Source organism: Cibotium barometz, chromosome 42, assembly GCF_041138505.1.
Source record: "Cibotium barometz isolate CiBa-2024 chromosome 42, ASM4113850v1, whole genome shotgun sequence".
NCBI classification, from domain to species: domain Eukaryota; kingdom Viridiplantae; phylum Streptophyta; class Polypodiopsida; order Cyatheales; family Cibotiaceae; genus Cibotium; species Cibotium barometz.
In genome coordinates, this window is record NC_141087.1 from 42,229,829 (window position 1) to 42,247,209 (window position 17,381).

The 17,381-nt window shown below is 46.5% G+C and overlaps 1 protein-coding gene across 1 annotated transcript; it reads left to right on the top strand.

The window, feature by feature from the left end:
* The first annotated feature begins 2,951 nt into the window (after window positions 1–2,951).
* On the top strand, window positions 2,952–5,698 carry LOC147614492 (pentatricopeptide repeat-containing protein At3g09040, mitochondrial-like). Its single transcript, XM_086781047.1, has 2 exons — window positions 2,952–3,074; window positions 3,174–5,698. Exon 2 carries the CDS (start codon window positions 3,294–3,296, stop codon window positions 5,394–5,396), a length of 2,103 nt encoding a protein of 700 aa, XP_086637173.1. The 5' UTR covers window positions 2,952–3,074; window positions 3,174–3,293; the 3' UTR covers window positions 5,397–5,698.
* The last annotated feature ends 11,683 nt before the right edge of the window (window positions 5,699–17,381 follow it).

Consider the following 17,381-nt stretch of genomic DNA (forward strand, 5'->3'; position numbering starts at 1 on the left):
CTAGCAGGCATATAGTCTGGAATATGGCCTCTACCATCATAGGAGGTGCAGCAAACTCTGCTCGGATAATGTCATGAGGTACTGACGGTTTGCTACGTATCATGCGTGCCATCATGAGGGCCTGTGGTTTCTCTATCTCTGTCCACCAATGGGTAGCAAGGCATGGTGCCGCCCATACCGCTGCTCCATACATCAGTGCCGATGTGACTAATGTGTCAAATAGCCACCCCTTCGTCTGGGGCTCCTGAAAATGCGCCTGGTGGCACTGTCTCTCTAGCATAGCCTGCTGCATATCCCTGCGTCAATCTAGCTCTGGCTGCTGAACCCATGGTGAAGCGCGTGGCTGCTGTGCAGAGAAGGTAACCCCTAGGTACACGTATGATGTCACCACCTCCACCTGGCGTCTTGTGAGAGTGAATGTCAGCTGACTCTTGCCCTGTCTCGATGTATGAAAGACCATAACCTTGGTTTTCCCAAGGTTCACAGTAAGACCCCTCTGTGTGCAAAAATCATCGAGTGCATGTAGATGCTGCTGTAGACCTCCTGGAGACTCAGACACATAAAGCATAATATGTACTGAGGTACCTGCTAGATCAACTCCATCTCTGCCTCCCCGTGTAATGAAGTCAGCCACCTCATCAATGTATAACCCAAATAGTGTGGGGGAAAGTGGGCATCCTTGCTTCACACCAATGGTGCTAGCAATAGTCTTGGACATACCTCCTGGGCATCTGACTCGCCCAAAAACCTGCTCATATAATGCATAGATGCCCCATGTCATATCTGTTGGTATGCTAAGAGACTGCAGGCGCTGAAAGAGCCTCTCTCGTGGTACTGTGTCAAATGCCTTGCGGAAATCCACAAAGCAGCAATAGAGCTTTCTCTTCCTCACTCTGGCCTGATCAATCATACATCTCAAAGTGAATACATGGTCAGTGGTGGTAGAGAAAGCTCTCCTGAAGCTTGCCTACCCTGATGAGCGTAAACCTGCTCGCTTAGCATATAAGAGCTAAGCTCTTGCTCCAACACTGCACCATAGAGTTTGGCCAACACGTAACCATAACCGTCCTGTAGTTGCTCAGATCGAGCATATCCCCTGTTTTATGGACCGGCACAATGGTGTGCATCATCCGCTCTGCAGGCAAACCCTCTGCTAGTGCCCTGTTAAATAGGTGTGCAAGAAAAGGAGCCAAAGAATCTACTGCATATATGAGATGCTCACCCTGTAGGCCCATATGGTCGGCGGCCCGTCCATGCTGTAGGTGGCGGGATAGCTTCCTTTACCATCGAGTGGGTAAAGAAGCTAGCTGTGGTAGGTCGAGGCTCCTGTGGCTAAGGTATAGGTATAGAGAGAGAGAGAGAGAGAGAGAGAGAGAGAGAGAGAGAGAGAGAGAGAGAGAGTAGCACACTCAACAATACTCTATTGCATATGATGTTATCCATACAAAGAAAGGATTCTAATATAGATAGCCATTGGCCCAATCTCCTTTACACATCGTCATGCCATGTGGCAACTCCTTTTCCACATTCTTTTATGTGGCTCTCGCCATTCACACTATCTTATGTGACATTCTTATCTTTCCACAATATCTTGCACCTCTAGGGTCCGTTTACGCGCTCAACCAAATAACATAAGCTTTAGTTTACATTGCACATTTCAACAACACGGAGCCTGATCACCAGAGTGCGATCATAAAGGGTGTCTAGGCATTAGGGGGGTGAGGTGCCTGGGTCAAAGGACCGTGGGCGGTCGGCCAAGTGTGGGTAGACAAGCCACTACATAAGCCCGACAGTGTGGTGCTTATCCACATTCCTCAATGGTTGGGTGGTGAACAAGAGCTCTATCTCCTCTCCGGCTATGGTGGATACATGAAAGACCATGTTGGGCATAAGCCTGGTGGCCCATAGTACTCGACCTTGCAGAGGTAACTCCCTCGAGCTTCCATACCTATATCCTCTTCAACTCCAATTCACCACTAACAAAACCTCAGCATGGCCAATGTATTCCTCCAACAAAAGTCCAATCTCTACTGTGAGATTCAGACATCATACCCTGTCATGCCAACAAACCTCCATCTACCCATGCCAATCATTCCATGGAGTCTACTCATTCCACCACTCATAGGGTGCAGACTGCTTCCACCCACCACTACCTCATGTTGAAGGGTCCACACCACTTCCACAGCTAAGGGAGGCTCGGCATGAAGAACCTCTACATCGCCTCTCACTTTCCAAGCCGCCTTGATAAGTTGCTTGCCACCATTAAGGCTTTCCCAGAGCTTCCCATCATCTTATCCTACATATGTCTGTGGATCAGTCTCGAACTATACCACTTAACCTCATCTTGGACTATCCACACCATCCACTTCTTGGCAGCTTCACCACTGATTTGGGTTGATATGAGGACACACCATTAGGAAGGCTTTAGCTAGAGTGATGGTGGTGCAAGGTAGGTCTATCAAGCTCTGAGGGTACTCTGGATGGAGCTATGGTTGGACAATAAGCTTGTGTGAGTAACACCTTAGATTGGTCTTTGCTTGGATGTTTATGCATTGAAGTATTTGAGGAGTGTTCATGGACTCGAGCCTAGCTCCATGAGGTGTAGAATCAAGGATAATTCCTTTTTTTGGGTACGAAATCAATACATTGCCAAAAGAATAGGTAACTGTACAGAAGTATAGACCCAAATTCAAAACCCACTTACAACCATAGAGGTAAACCCAAAAAGAGAAGATACTAGACACAACTAGTCACAAAGCGACAGAACCCACAAATACTCAATTATTGTGCTTTTACCTAAGGATAATTTCTTTTGATAAATGCTCAATAATTGAGATTAGGGGCCTTCCACAAATGCCAAGTGGGCCCATATAAGCGTTCAAATGTTTGTTGTCCCTTCGTATATCCGCTTAGTGACCGGCCTATGTATTTCTGCTCAAATCTAGGCGTGACTAGCTTGGGGCACTCTCGTGGTCATTCGTGGAGCTAACAGTGGGGCACCCTCGTGGTCGTTCGTGGAGGTTTATAAGCACTCCATGGAAACTTGGGTGTAGAGTACAATTGAGAAGAATCTGGTGAGCTTTCTGACATAAGCCAGTTACTTGAGGATTGTTTGCTGAGCATTTGAATGGCTGCTAATGATTCCTTAAGAGAAACGCATTATTTGGATACAGATGGCCTGGGTTTCATGCTTGATTGAGCACTTGGATGGGTAGGATAGGGTTTAATACTACATACATGTTCAGCGTTGGATTGAGCATGTGCAAATCATCTCGCCAGTAGACCTTGCCTTCATGGAGGAGCTCATAAGCTATGGGTCCATGTATAGAGCACAAATTGATGCATATAAAGCACAACCACACAACAGTATCGGCTTGGATACTCTTAGTAGCAAGGCAGTGGCTTCCTCAAAAGACCAAACCAAGCTTCCTTCAATCGAAAACTTTATTGGCATCTTACAGAATTGCAGAAAGAAGAAAAATCCGGCATATGCAGAGGTTTTGCATACACACATGTACAATAAGGGGCTGGAGACTCATGCTGTGCTTGGGAATTTCCTGGTCCCAATGTTTGTAGAATGTGGAAGCATGCACAATGCTCAGCAGGTTTTCAACAAGTTGGTGTATCGGAATGAGTATTCATGGACCTCTCTGATACAGGGTTATGTTGACTGCGGGGAATCACAGCACGCCCTTGATATATTACATAAGATGAAGGAGGATCTTGTACAACCAAGCGGATATACACTTGTTGCATCACTGAAAGCTTGTGCTAGGCTGAAATCTGTGGAAAGAGGTCTAGAAGTACACACTGAGATTGTCAAAGAGGGATTGGAAAGAGGTCTCTTTGTTGGCAACAGCTTGGTGGACATGTATGCCAAATGTGGCCGTTTTGCAGACGCTCAGAAAGTGTTCATTGAGCTACGGGTTCGGGATGTTGTCTCATGGACTGCCCTTATAGCCGGGTTTGTCGAACATGAGCTTGGGGAGGAAGCATTGAACTGTTGGGAACAGATGCAACTTGAGGGCATATTCCCAAACGATGTGACACTTATTTGCAGCTTGAAAGCTTGTGGGAGCATAGGATCCGTAGACAGAGGCCAAAAAATACATGCCGAAGTAGTGAAAGAGGGGCTTGAAAGAGATCTATTCATGTGCAGCAGTATGATGGACATGTATGCCAAATGTGGCTCGCTTATGGAAGCACGGGAGCTGTTTGATGAGCTTCCGGTCCGGGATGTGGTCTTGTGGAACACCCTTATAGCAGGGTATGCTGACAATGGGTTTTGTGAAGAAGCATTGAGTTGCTCAGAGCAAATGCGACTGCAAGGCGTGCCTTTAGACGATGTTACATATATTTGCAGCTTAAAAGCTTGTGGTAATATAGGGGCTAAAGACAGGGGCCAAGAGTTACACACTAACTCTACCAAAGAGGGGTTGGGAAAAGATCCTTTTGTTTCAAGCGCGTTAATGCACATGTATGCCAAATGTGGCATGGTGGGAGAGGCATGGGAGGTTTTTGATCAGCTTCCAAGCAAAGATCTTGTTTCATGGACTGCCCTGATATATGCCTTTGCCAATCATGGGTTGGGTGAGGAAGCACTGAAGCTCTTCGAAGAGATGCTGCTGGAAGGCGTGTGTCCAGATTCTGTCGTGTTACTTTGTGTCTTAAAGGCTTGTAGCAATGTGGGTGCTTTCAACAAGGGTCAAGAAATACATGCCAAGATTTCCATGGAGGGACTAGAAAGTGATCCTCTTGTCCACAGTACATTGATTGATGAGTATGCCGAATATGGAACAAGTATATATGCACAGGTATACACAGAGGGTTCTCTTGAGGCCATTGGAATAGTCTTTGCGACCGCTCTTATTGACATGTATGGCAAGTGTGGAAGCATGGTTGATGCCCAGCAAGTTTTCAATGAAATGCCTACAAAAGTTCTTGAGATGTGGACCGCATTGATGACTGGTTATGCCTGTCAAGGGGATAGTGAGCTTGTTTTCTGTTTGTTTGAGAGAATGAGGGAGGGAAGTGTACAGCCACAAGAGACTACATTTCTTATTGTTCTCACCGTGTGTAGTCATGGGGGCCTTGTGGATGAGGGTCTAAAGTATTTTGAGTCCATGAGCAAAGTGTATGGCATCATCCCCAGTCAGAAGCATTATAATTGTTTTGTTGATCTCCTGAACCGTGCAGGTCGATTTGACGAGGCTGTGGCAATGATAGAGACGATGCCTCTCCAACCTGATTCTGCGACATGGAGTATTGAGTTGGCTGCCTGTCATAAATGGAATGAGATAGAGTTTGGCCGACAAGCTCTTGAATCTGTTATGAAATTAGAGGTGCAACCTGCTACATCACATGTCATAAATTGCGATGTCTACAAGAATACCTAGAGAGCAAGGATCTGCCCATTTTTATGGGTCTTGGATTGAGACTGACCATTTCCCCCTCGCATTTTGTGATATGGGTTGCATGTCTCCAGACTGGTTGGACTCCGGAGATTGCTCACTGACGGTTTTAATGGAGACCTATGGGTGGCAACTGTATCAACCTGTGCCTCTCTCAACACTTGAAAGAGGGTACCTAGAAGAAGGAAGAATTGAGAACTTCAAAACAGAAGTTCAAAAAAAAAGAAAAGAATATATAAACATGAACGTTCCCAAGACAAGGTAAAAGTTTACTTGAACAGGGAGGGGGGAGGCCGGGGGAGTGGGGCGTGTGGGGTTTGTTGCTTGAACTCACACCATGACTGACCATTTTCTAAGGCAGATTACATAATGTGGAGGTTGGGGGAAGAGTGACACTGGGGCCTGTAATGCCAAGTGAGTTTATCCTCGCCTCCAGAAAGCAAGGGTCCGAGGCTCAAGTGTGAAGTAAAGAAAACATCCGTTTCTGTATAGCCCTCGAGGGCTCTGGAGGCACTCCCACCAGCCACTATCAGTGTGTATGAGGTTGGTCCAAATGGCATAAACATCTCTGCTAGAGTCATCGCTTACCCCTCTTGGTCTTGCAGAGAGCTCACCAAGCTGTTAGGATACTGATCATCTTCCACTGGGCATGCATGCAATGGAAACGGATGATGTATCCCCAGTGTAAACAGCCTAAAACTAGAAAACGGAAAGGGCTAGGAAATAGCATGACTTTAACATTATATAGGTGTAAATAGAAATGATGAAAAAAGTTAAGAGAAATAAAGCTTGGGACAGTTTATAACTTAAAAGAGATAACAAGGAAAATAAGAAAATAATCAAAAAAAGACACCAAGAAGGGTCATCTGTTATCTCCAAAGACGGATCAGATTGCAAGGTGCGGCCGTACTCTGCAGACTTGATGTCATGTACAACCTGAACATGGGTACATGGTGACATGACAGGACCAGCAATGAACAAGTTATGGGTTAGTGGTGTGCACTCTGCCTTTTGTGAGCCCTAGTCCAGGGACCAGTCAGCGATTTGCAATTAGGGTAGGCCAGGGTAAGTCTATGCAGCTGAGCAGGAGCAAACCCTGCACAGTTCTGTAAACCCACTCGAAGTTGATGTTTGTACAGATGTCCAAGCAGCTTATTAGGCCTAGTAGTGGAAGGAAGATCAGCCAACAAGCAAGGTGTCCACCTCAGGCAGCCCATCAGGACAGATCTGGACTAGTTGGGAAAAGTCTGGGCAGGTTGGCCAGCAGAAGGGGGCATATTTTGCCCTACAACTTATAGACCTTACCTCTCCCTCCATCATTCATCTATTCCCAGCTAAGGGATAGGTCCAAAAAGCATCCAGCATGGCATCAATCCAAGATATCAGCACTCTATTTCAAGGTACATAGCCACAGGCAGGCATTTTTCCTTAGACCTGGAAACAGGGTCCCACTCAGCGATTGTTCTGGCAAGGACCCATTCAAAGCAACCTACTGTTTAGTCTAGGTACAGCTCAACAAGGAGGAAGTTATCTTCAAGTGAAGGATAAGATCTGCATTGTACATGTTGTGTCTGGTGTACTCTCTCTCTCTCCCCTTATTCTCTTCAATTAGTAGAGTATCTGCAATCCAGTTATGTATGTTCAAGGCTTCTGCATCTGATGTTAGTGTCGGAGCAAGGACTCCGCATGTGATTAGAGCAAGGGTTCATCCTGAGACAAGTCAGAGCCAAGGACAGCTCGGAACAAAGCTTGGCTGAGAGTGCAGGTCATCCCGAGGCAGTTCGGAGCAGCTCAGGTCAGCATAGATCAAAGGATCTTGCTGGGGGAGTCAAGATCATAGGAATTTTTGTTGGAGTTGTTTTCCAACACTGACACCAAGATGGATCCCCAGAGGTGGTTGATGAAGAAGACGGTATAGAAATGGCAGATCATGCAGTTTCGCCGTCAGTTCTCATGCAGCAGTCTGATGAGGACTATTTTCCGAGGAGTACCCGGCTTTGTTGACAAGCAGTACGACTTCCATCAACAAGTTAAGCAATAGGGGATGTCATGTGCACCTAGTGCACGGTGATGAGCAATGTGCAAGTTATGGTTCAGCCTGGCAGCCCATCAAGTCATATTTGGAGCAGTTGCGAATGATTCCCAGCTTGGGGACGAGTGCATAGAGCATTATGAGGAGCATCCATGGCATCAATCAAAGGCGACATCACTCTTCTAGGTAAGATGGGCACAGGAAAGCGTTTTGCCTGAGACCTGGAAAGACATGGTATTCGAGAGCCCCGCTCAATAGGCAGTTCTCGGGCAAGGACCCCTTTGGAGCAGCAAGTTCTAGCTACTGGGGGGAGGGCCGAGGACTCATAAGATCACCACCCACGGAGGTTGGGGAGAAGTCAACTGCTCAGGTGCAATGGTGGAGCCGCCACTTCTGTGCACTGTGACCACTCAGTCAGGAGCAGGAGAAAAACACATATGGCCCTAATCCGCACGACCCTGCATGCAGCGAGGATACTAAGGGAAGTAAGTGTATCGCTCATTCTGTGGAATAAACTGTGATCAATGCAGGCCATGCCTCATGCACCCTTGTAAGCATGGCATGAAAACCCCTGCTAAGCCTCAACCACTTAACTTCTCCAAGTGCTAGCCTCCAACCCACCAATGCCTTCACGAATCTGGGCATGTATTTCTTTTTCCTGTTTTTCTGAGGCTACTTTGTTCCCACATGCTTTTAGGGTGCTCAAAAACTGATCTAGGCCTTGCTCTTATTTTATGCCCAAGAAGCAAGGAAATAGATGGCACCCACTCTGTGTGAGAAAAATAGCAAAACTTAGAGCTCATAAAATTTGAAGGTTTTTGCCAAGAATTCGTAGCTTTTTGAGCTACTAAATTACCTTACATTTAGTATCGTTGTTCACCTAAATGAGCATTCTCCTTGCATGAGAGAAGAAGTCTCTTTGCATGAGAGAAGAAGAAGAAGAGAGGAGAGGAGAGAAGATGTAAGTGTCGGTTCGGGAACATGTAGTTAGCCAACCCTAAAGAGGTTTAACTCCTCGACGTGAAGCCGCTAGGGGTTTACTTCATTACCACTTGTGTCATCCACGTGGAGCGTTCCTTGCGCTAGGTAGGGAGCAATGAGAGAAGGAGCTATGGAGAGCTTTACTCCTATATCAATGCCATCATGTGTCCAAGAGGGGAGAGAGAGAGAGAGAGAGAGGGAGAGAGGAAGGAGAAGCAGAGAGAACGTAGGGATCATCACCTACAAGCATACACATACAATCAAATAAGCAAGCATGCATCAATACACAAGCCCATTACCATAGCTTCAAGAGAGCAAGAGAAAAGAAGGAGAAGACTCAATTGTGATAATGGGATTGTATATCCTTTTCATATTTCATAAGTCACTTATATACAAGAGCTCTCTTTTTACAATGGCCGATTATCCATTTGATGATTGGGGACCCAAAATTGGTTCTCTAGCTCTATGTATACCTAGGCTTGTTGCTCATGGTTGGCGTTACGCATGTCGTAAACTCTGTCATCTTATATCTTTTTACATGAAGCGCTTAGCGCACTTTACATAAAAATTAATTACATGAAGCGTAACCACGCTTGGAATAATGTTAACTATTGTAGTTAATATACTCCCCTCCCTAATTCAAGTCCGTCCTCGGAATTGGCAAGGAAACTCAGCCGTAGTAGCGGGAGTATATGCGAATAAAATCGTACCACGATTTAGGATAGTTGGAGGGTCGATGGAAAGCTTTGTAGCTGGTCTAGAAGGCACTCTCCATCATATCTTCGAAGGTTTGGAGATGCTAAGCGGGCATCCACCATTGGACGCGTTCGTAGTAGCCAAAGAGTTGCTTGCGTGTGGGGTCTTTATTGATGTTGAAGGCGAGGCCTTGGGCTCCTTCACGTGGGAAACTCTACCAAGAGGGTGGTATTGACGTTAAAAAAACAATGTGGGACCTTTATTGATGTTGAAGGTGAGACCTTGGGCTCCTTCATGGTGCCACGTGGGAAACTCCACCAAGAGGGTGGTAATGACGTTTAAAAAAAAGATGGTGGCGATGATGGTCGGATCTGGTACCTGAGCATACTTGGCCGTGAAGGCATGCATTGGGCAAGCATGCTTTCTTCTGTGCATGGACTTTGGGATGTAGGAGGGCTAAACCATGGAAAGTTGAATTGTAGCTTTGGGTTCTACTTCTGTTCGGTGCGAAAGAGATCCTGGACCAGCACAACGGTGAATGGGGAGATAGGTCGGGTTGATGCAGAGATGTCGAGGGGTTTTGTAGTACTCGGCCCAAATTTGCGGCTTGAGAATGAAGGGACAGCGCCAAACCGGTTGCTCACCCATAAGATCAAAGGTGAGGGGCTGAGCATCGAAGTCGGGCCGAGTGTAGCCACCGGGTTGTTAGTGTGGCGTCGATGTAGAGCCGGAGGACATGAATGTCCATGCGGTCTGTGATCTTTAGTAATGGCGCATGTTGGAGTTGTCAGCCTAGCAGGATGCGAATAGCTTGCTTGAACTCTGTGTAGTCTAGAGGATCACGCCATTTGAGGGGATTAAGGGGGGGATCCACCTCACCCTGCTCTGGGGTGGGATCCGCCTTCTTCCAGGAGTGAGGAAAGTATGTCGGAGAGAGGGGGTTGATGAGGTAGAGGAGTTTTGGAGGTCGAGGGGGTGGTGCCGAGTGAGGCATTGAGGAGAGGGTGTGGGCGTGCTAATGTAGAAGGGAGGTCCTTAAAAGAAACAGTGGTGGCAGGCCCAATCCAAGATGGAGGGAGGAAGGAGGTGAGGGTGGTGTTGGGGAGGGGAGTGGTGAGGATACACAAGGTGGTGTGGTGTGGTGTGGGGGGAGGGAAAGAGGGGAAGGGTGGTGGGGGAAGAGGTTGGAGTGGGGAAGTTGGTGCCCGAGAGGATTTTAGTGTGTGGGGTGGGTGGTTGGAGGGAGCGTTGGTGGGCACCTCTGGGCGGTGGGTTGGGTTGGGGTTGAGAGCTGGAGCCTAGGTGGGAGTGGGAGTGGGGGCCAGGAGAAAGTTGCGGGAAGCGAGGTTGGGGGTAGGGGGTCTCCTCTGGTGGAAGGGAGGCCCTTAGGAAGCAGTGGAAAGCCCAATCCAAGGTGGAGAGAGGAAGAAGGCAAGGGTGGTGTTGGGGAGGGGAGTGGTGAGGATACATGAGGTGGTGTGGTATGGGGGGAGGGAAAGAGGGAAAGGGTGGCGGGGGAAGAGGCTGGAGTAGGGAAGCTGGTGCCCAAGAGGATTTTGGCGTGTAGGGTGGGTGGTGGGAGGGAGCGTTGGTGGGCACCTGTGGGCAATGGGTTGGGTGGCGGTTGAAGAGAGCTGGAGCCTAGGTGGGAGTGGGGGCCAAGAGGAGGTTGTAGGAGGCGAGGTTGGGGAGAAGGGGGGTCTCCTTTGGTGGAATGATCATCGACCTCATCATCGTCGGTCACTTTCGTCGATGGTGCCTCTCATAGGGGCAGCTTGCTGGGCGTTTGGAGAAGAAAAAGGTCTGTCTCGCGCACCTCTTCGAGGGTGAAGTCATGAGAGAAAGCGGCATGTGAATCGTCGAATTGAAGGATGGCAGTGGTGGCAATGACTTCTAGTTGATGGTAGATGTAGGTATGGGGAGGAGGCATAAGGGGGGAGGGCGCCTTGGAGGGCCTTGTAAGCTACATAGACAGTTGTCCCAATCCAGGAAGGAAAAGGCGGAGATAGATTTTGAAGAGGCGTAGGGATATGGACAGAGGCTAGTGGATATAGTAAGTTTGATGGAGGGGTCGGTGTGTCAGATGCATCCCGCACTTGGATGCCACATAGACATATCTGAACAAGAAGGTGCAGGACCTGGAGTGGAAAGCCCAGTCCAGCCAGGGTTCCACTCTACGTGTCCGAGGTTAGGTGTGCATTGTCTACTAGCACATGATGAAGCAATGCTAGTTCGTACTATGAGTCTCCCTCTAGAATGACTTGTGAGTCTCCCTCTAGAATGATGGTTTGCAATCGAATGTCGGGAATCTATAGGAATTGCATGTAGTTTGCAGGTAGGACGGGGCCAGCCCTTAGGGCTACCCAAAGAAGGGGATGTTCCATCCCTTAAATGGGCAAGGGGTAGGCTTTGAGCCACCCCAAGGGGCCAGGAGGGCCCTAGGCTTTGCCCACCAACCCTAGAGTGGGTTGGGCAGGCTGTCAACTAGCCTAAGAGGGCTAGGCCATACAGTCGACAGGCCTCTGGGCCTTGCCCACCAACCCTAGAGTGGGTTGGGCAGGCTGTCAACTAGCCTAAGAGGGATAGGCCATACAGTCGACAGGCCTCTGGGCCTTGCCTAACCAGTGTTGGCTAGGTGTGGGGTGGTCCACACAGGTTGCGTCAGAAGCCCAACCCATGCACATGGTGGCCAACTTGGTCCAGTGTGAAAACAAATTATTAAAATAGCATATTATGCTATTTTAATAATTTATGCGCATGGTGGCCAACTTGGTCTAGTGTGAAAATAAATTATTAAAATAGCATATTATTCGCATGGTGGTCAGCTTGGTCCAGTGTGAAAACAAATTATCAAAATAGCATATTATGATTTTTTGCAACTGGTCCTACAGTTTGCCAATAAACTTTCAAACTTATGTTTTCAATTGGGCTTATCTAACAAGGACAAGAAAGGGCAGTTCCTTTATGGCCTTGACACACAAATGTAGTGGGAGGTGTGTATGTTTAGGCCAGCCACCTTCGAGGATGCACTCTCGCTTGCATAGAGTGCTGAAATGAAGCACAATGGCGGAAATCCCAAGACTTTCTAGTTTGCCACCCCTAAGGCAACCGCCTCAGGGGGAAAAGGCTAGAACCAGATGGGGTCTTCCCTGGGACAAAAAGCTCAAGTAGGCAAGATTGGTGGGAAATTGAGTGTTGAGGAGACAACTCAGTACAAGGAGGGTAGGCATTTCTTTTGTCATACAAAAGGACATACTTCTAAGGGTTGTCCAAAGAAGACTACCACTTCACCGACAACCACCCCAGCCTCCATGGCTTCCATGGTGAGCCCAAATCCCACACAGACCCCAACGTTATCCCTAGTTCTTAAGATCCCAGTGCTTCGATTGGTGCAATCATTAGCCGGGAGCTTGAAGATAAGCAGAAGGGTGCCCAAGACTAGGAGCATAAACACAACAAATTGCTTAATACCTTTGGCTACATAGGTAGCCAGAGAGTTGTTATCAGCAGCACGAAGGATGTGGTCATGGAACAGGCCAGTCGGTGAGCTCGTTTTGTCCTAACTTCGGTAGACAAGAAAGTTGAGGGTTTTAGTATAGGAATGACGACAAGCATCAAGTTTGAAGCTCAAGGTGCTAAATTAGTGATTCAGGGCATAGAGTTTGTGCGAGATTTTATGGTTGCTCCTCTTGTAGGACTAGTTTCACAAGTTCCAACCAAATATTGATTGGGACACGCACACTTTTTGGATGTTTCCAAAGCCCCAGTGACCATTAAGTGGTGTGAGCCAGGAATCCTGATCTTTCCTCTCATAAGACACTTATAGGCTAAATGAGAAATCAGGAAAGGCACACAATGCATGATGATATACATCCAGACTGCCCAGTCGGTGGCCAGTGCTTCTGAGAAGTACCAAGCTCTCCATGACAAGTTTTTCTTTGGGACAATCTCCCTTCCTAGCTTCGCTTGTCTAGACTAGAGGACCACAAGATAGACCTCCTCCTAGGCTTGGATCCCCCGAGCAAGTTTCCATACCACATGTCCAAGGCAATGGAATCGGAGTTGGGCCACCAACTCCAAGAACTGTTGTAATATAGCTTCATACCTTAGTGTGTCACCATTTGCAGCATAGATACTGTTTGTCAGGAAGAAGGATGGTTCTTCTCGATTGTGTGTTGATTATCGTGCACTCAATAAGTTGACTATCAAGAGTAGGTTCCCGATGCCTTGAATATATTATATTCTCGAGAGGCTGAATGGGGCCAAGGTGTTCTCGAAACTAGATTTAAAAAATCTCTTTCCAAGAAGAGGATCCACACCGAGAAGAAGAGCTAAAGGAAGCATTGAAGGAAGACATGGATGCATGAAGAGAAGCTGCCACAAGAAGACTGACAGCTTGGGTAGCCATATTTGCCTATTGCCTTCATAGAACTTTTGGGCTTTGAGAAGATTTTTAGGTACCCACCTGTAAGTAGTTGTGGTGTAAGGATGAGGTGGTCTGTTTTGATGTTTTTGCTTTGGTGGGGGCCTTTGCTAGATGTTCTCCCTTACCTTGCAAGTTTTAGGTTGCCTTGGTGGAGGTCGACATCAAGTTCTGGTAGTATGTCAATGTGTTGGAACCTTTGGGGTTGCCGCCCGCAAGGGTTGAGGGGAAAGGTTGGATCTTTAGGGGATCCACAGGGTGGTAGCACCCTCATAGTAACCTTGTGCGGCAACGAGGACCTACTTGGGCACCCAACAGTGAGTATTGGTGGTTCGGGTGAAACAAGGGGGAGTTGGTGCCTACTGGCAGTTAGTGGTGTTAGTAATGTTAACAGGGTTAGTAAGCATTGTTGATGATGTTTGACGTGTCATAGAGTTTGTGGCAGAGGAGGAGGCTTTGTTGGATGGGGGGTCTTGGTAAAGGAGAGGCCTATTTTTGGGTGGCATGGTTCTATCTTTGTCTCGATAATCAAGGGAGTTTTGGGTGAAACTTGTCGGAATGGTCATGCCTAACCACAAACAGGCAGGTTTCATTTCCCATTCTCTTCTTCAAGGTCTACCACTTGAGCCATGTTTACGGTGCTTTGTTGACCTCTAAGTTTTTGCTTGTTGTTCCTTGGCTTCTTGTTGTGTTGTTTTTTTCATCTCATTCTATTTTTTTTCTCCTCCTTTTTGAGGTGAATTGCCTTTAAGGTGTTCTACATGAGCGGTCCATAGTAGCGTCAATTTTCAACCATTGAAATAACCTACCATCTCAACACCATCAAGAGTTTCAATGTGCACCGCACCCTGTGGGGTTATTTCGGTCAAGGAAGGGTCCTAATCATCTGTATTTGAGATTTTTCTTGTGATTTTTTGTGCTATAGAGAAGGACCATGTCCCCCTCGTTCATCTCTTTGTCCTTAAGCTAGTCATCAAACCATTTCTTGCACCTCAGTTTTTCGATAATCATTCCATACACAGCCCTTAGACACATTTTCTCAAGTTTCTCAAGCTCAAAGACTTGGCCACTCAGAACATTTCCAATGAGTTGTTCCCCTACGGATACCCTTCAACTTGGCACCAAGAACATTTCCCGTGAGTCGCTCAGAACATTGCTGGTAAGTTGTTCCTGTATGGCTACCCTTTAGCTTGGCACCAAGAACATTACCGGTGAGTTGTTCCCGTATGGCTACCCTTAAGCTTGGCACCAAGAATTCCATAGGTATATTTGCTTCAGTTCCATACGTTAAGCTGCTGAAGGGTGTTGTGTTAATGGCTGCTTTATATGTTGTGCGATAAGCCCATAGTGCAGTCGAAAACTTTTGTTCCCAATCATTTGTGATAAGGCCTTGTTAGTGCTTTTGCGTTGGCCATTGACTTCGGGGTAATAGGGTGAAGATTTACAGTGTATGACCAAGAATTCTTGTAGCAAGAATTGTACTACCTCATTTATGAAGTGGGTGCCTGTGATGACAAGCTCAAGGAGACACCCAAAGTGAGTGATCACAAACTTGTAAGGAATTTAGCCATGGACCTTACATCGGCTAAATTCCTTATTACGAGTGATCACACACTCGTAAGGAATTCAGCCGTGGAACTCGCATCGGATTTTCTTGTGGCTCGAGCTTCAACCCATTTTGTGTAGTAGTCCATTGCTACTGCTATGATATATTAGGCTTGGGTGTGTCGGGCAGCCATGCTAATGGGACCCACAAAATTGATGTCCTATTTTTCAAATGGTTGAGGACATGATGGCATCATGTCCTTATTATGCGAAATGGCCGTCCGTTTTGGCATTCATCACATTGTTTGACATATTTGGTTGCATCTCCAAACAAAGTTGGCCACCACAAGCTTGCCAAGGATCTTTTGAGCAGTGTTGTTCGCTGAGAAGTATCTGCCTGCGATCCCAGAGTGGACTGGTTCCAAGATAGAGATGTATTCATCCTCACAGACATCGTATCTCATTATTCTATCTTTTCCTTGTTTGTAAAGTTGCCCTACCGATCAATTTATAAGGGGTGGCTTTCTTGATGAGGCATCCTTGTTGATCGGCGCTTTAATGGGTAGGCCATTAGCTAGGAAATGTGCAACTTCCTCTCCCCATTCAGGAATCAAATATAGTTGGAACAAGGGGCATCTGGCAAGTTATCATTAACACCCACCGATGGCTCTTCGTTTTAGGAATACGCGACATATGGTTGGCCAATACATGTTGGGAGCCTTTATGTACTGTGATGTAAAAATCAAACTCTAGTAGAATTAGGAGCCATCTAGTGATTTCGAATTAGGAGCCATCTAGTGATTTCGAATGTGGTGCAAGGTTTATTCACCAGATAAAGAAGAGATTGATGGTCTACAAAAAAAACAAATTTGGTCGCCCCAAAAGGTAAGACAAAACTTATTAATGTATAGACCATGGCCAATCCTTCTCTTTCCATGGTGGTATAATTTTGTTCTACTTCGTTTAATTGGTGTGACTGGAAAAACTAACATGGAAGTCTCTATTGTGCTCTCTAGGTTGAGCGAGCACATAACCAATTGTGAAAGCAGAGGCACCTATGTGGATATGAAATATGATTTCCCAATCGGGTGATCTCAATATAGGAGTGCTTTGGCAATGCTCTTTTGAGGATATCATACGCTTGTTGGTACTCCTTTGTCCATTCAAAAATCACCAAGAGTTTGTAAAGGGGACAAGCTATGTCTACATACATAAAGATGAAATGTTGGTAATAACCTACATGCCCCATAAATTGTTGGACTCCCTTAAAGTTGGTAGGGGGTGGTAGCTCAAGAATGAGTCACACCTTATTGTCATCTATGGACATAGCATGTTCTGAGATAATGTGTCCCATGAATACTCTATGTTGGAACCAAAACTTGCATTTCAAGGGGGGTTAAGAGAGATTCTGTAGAGCCCGCATCTTTTTAGCACTTTTGGAGACACCACAAATGTACTTTCCATATGTAGAATTGACACAAAGGTCATCCATAAAGACTTCAAGGAATTTTTGTAGATATTCCTTGTAGGTTGTTCATATCAAGTGTTGGAAAGTCCCTAGGGCGTTGGTAAAACTAAACGGCATGACACAGTATTCATATGTGCCCCATTGAGTGGTAAAATCTATTTTATGTTAATCTTTTGGGTCAATCAGCACTTGGTTTTAGCCAGAAAACCCGTCAAGGAAGCTATAGGCTTCCTTTCCTGCTGCGACCCACTTGAGCACATGTTCTATAAAGGGCAATGGATTGTGATCTTGTATCATGGTGGCATTGACTTTTTGAGGTCCATGCACACTCTCAATTTTCCATTCTTTTTGGATCACAATGGGTGAGACCCATTCGGTGTGCTTTATCTCATAGATGAAACCGACATCTATGAGCCAATCAGTTTATTCCTGAACCATCTTGGAGTACTTGGGGTTCCTAGGGTATGCTCTTTGCTTCATTGACCTTGCTTCTTCTACCTTGGGGATGGTGTATTTAACTATGTCAAGAGGTACACCCTTCATATCTATATATTTCCAGGCAATCCCAAAATTATGTGATGAGGAGGTTAGTAAGGTGTCTCTCTTCTTTTGTAGAGAGGTGTTCCCAAATGTAAATGGGCCTTGGATTGGGCTTGCCAGGTTGATCTCCCTAACCTTGGTCGGACCATCATAAGACGTTCCTAGCTTCCCATCATGGGTTCTTTGGGCCTTTTTGTTGTACAAAATGGTCTCCTACCTTGTAGGCTCTAAAGTGTTTGAGGACTTGTTTAGTCTTGTCAGCTTGAGCGCTTTCCTCATCCATTC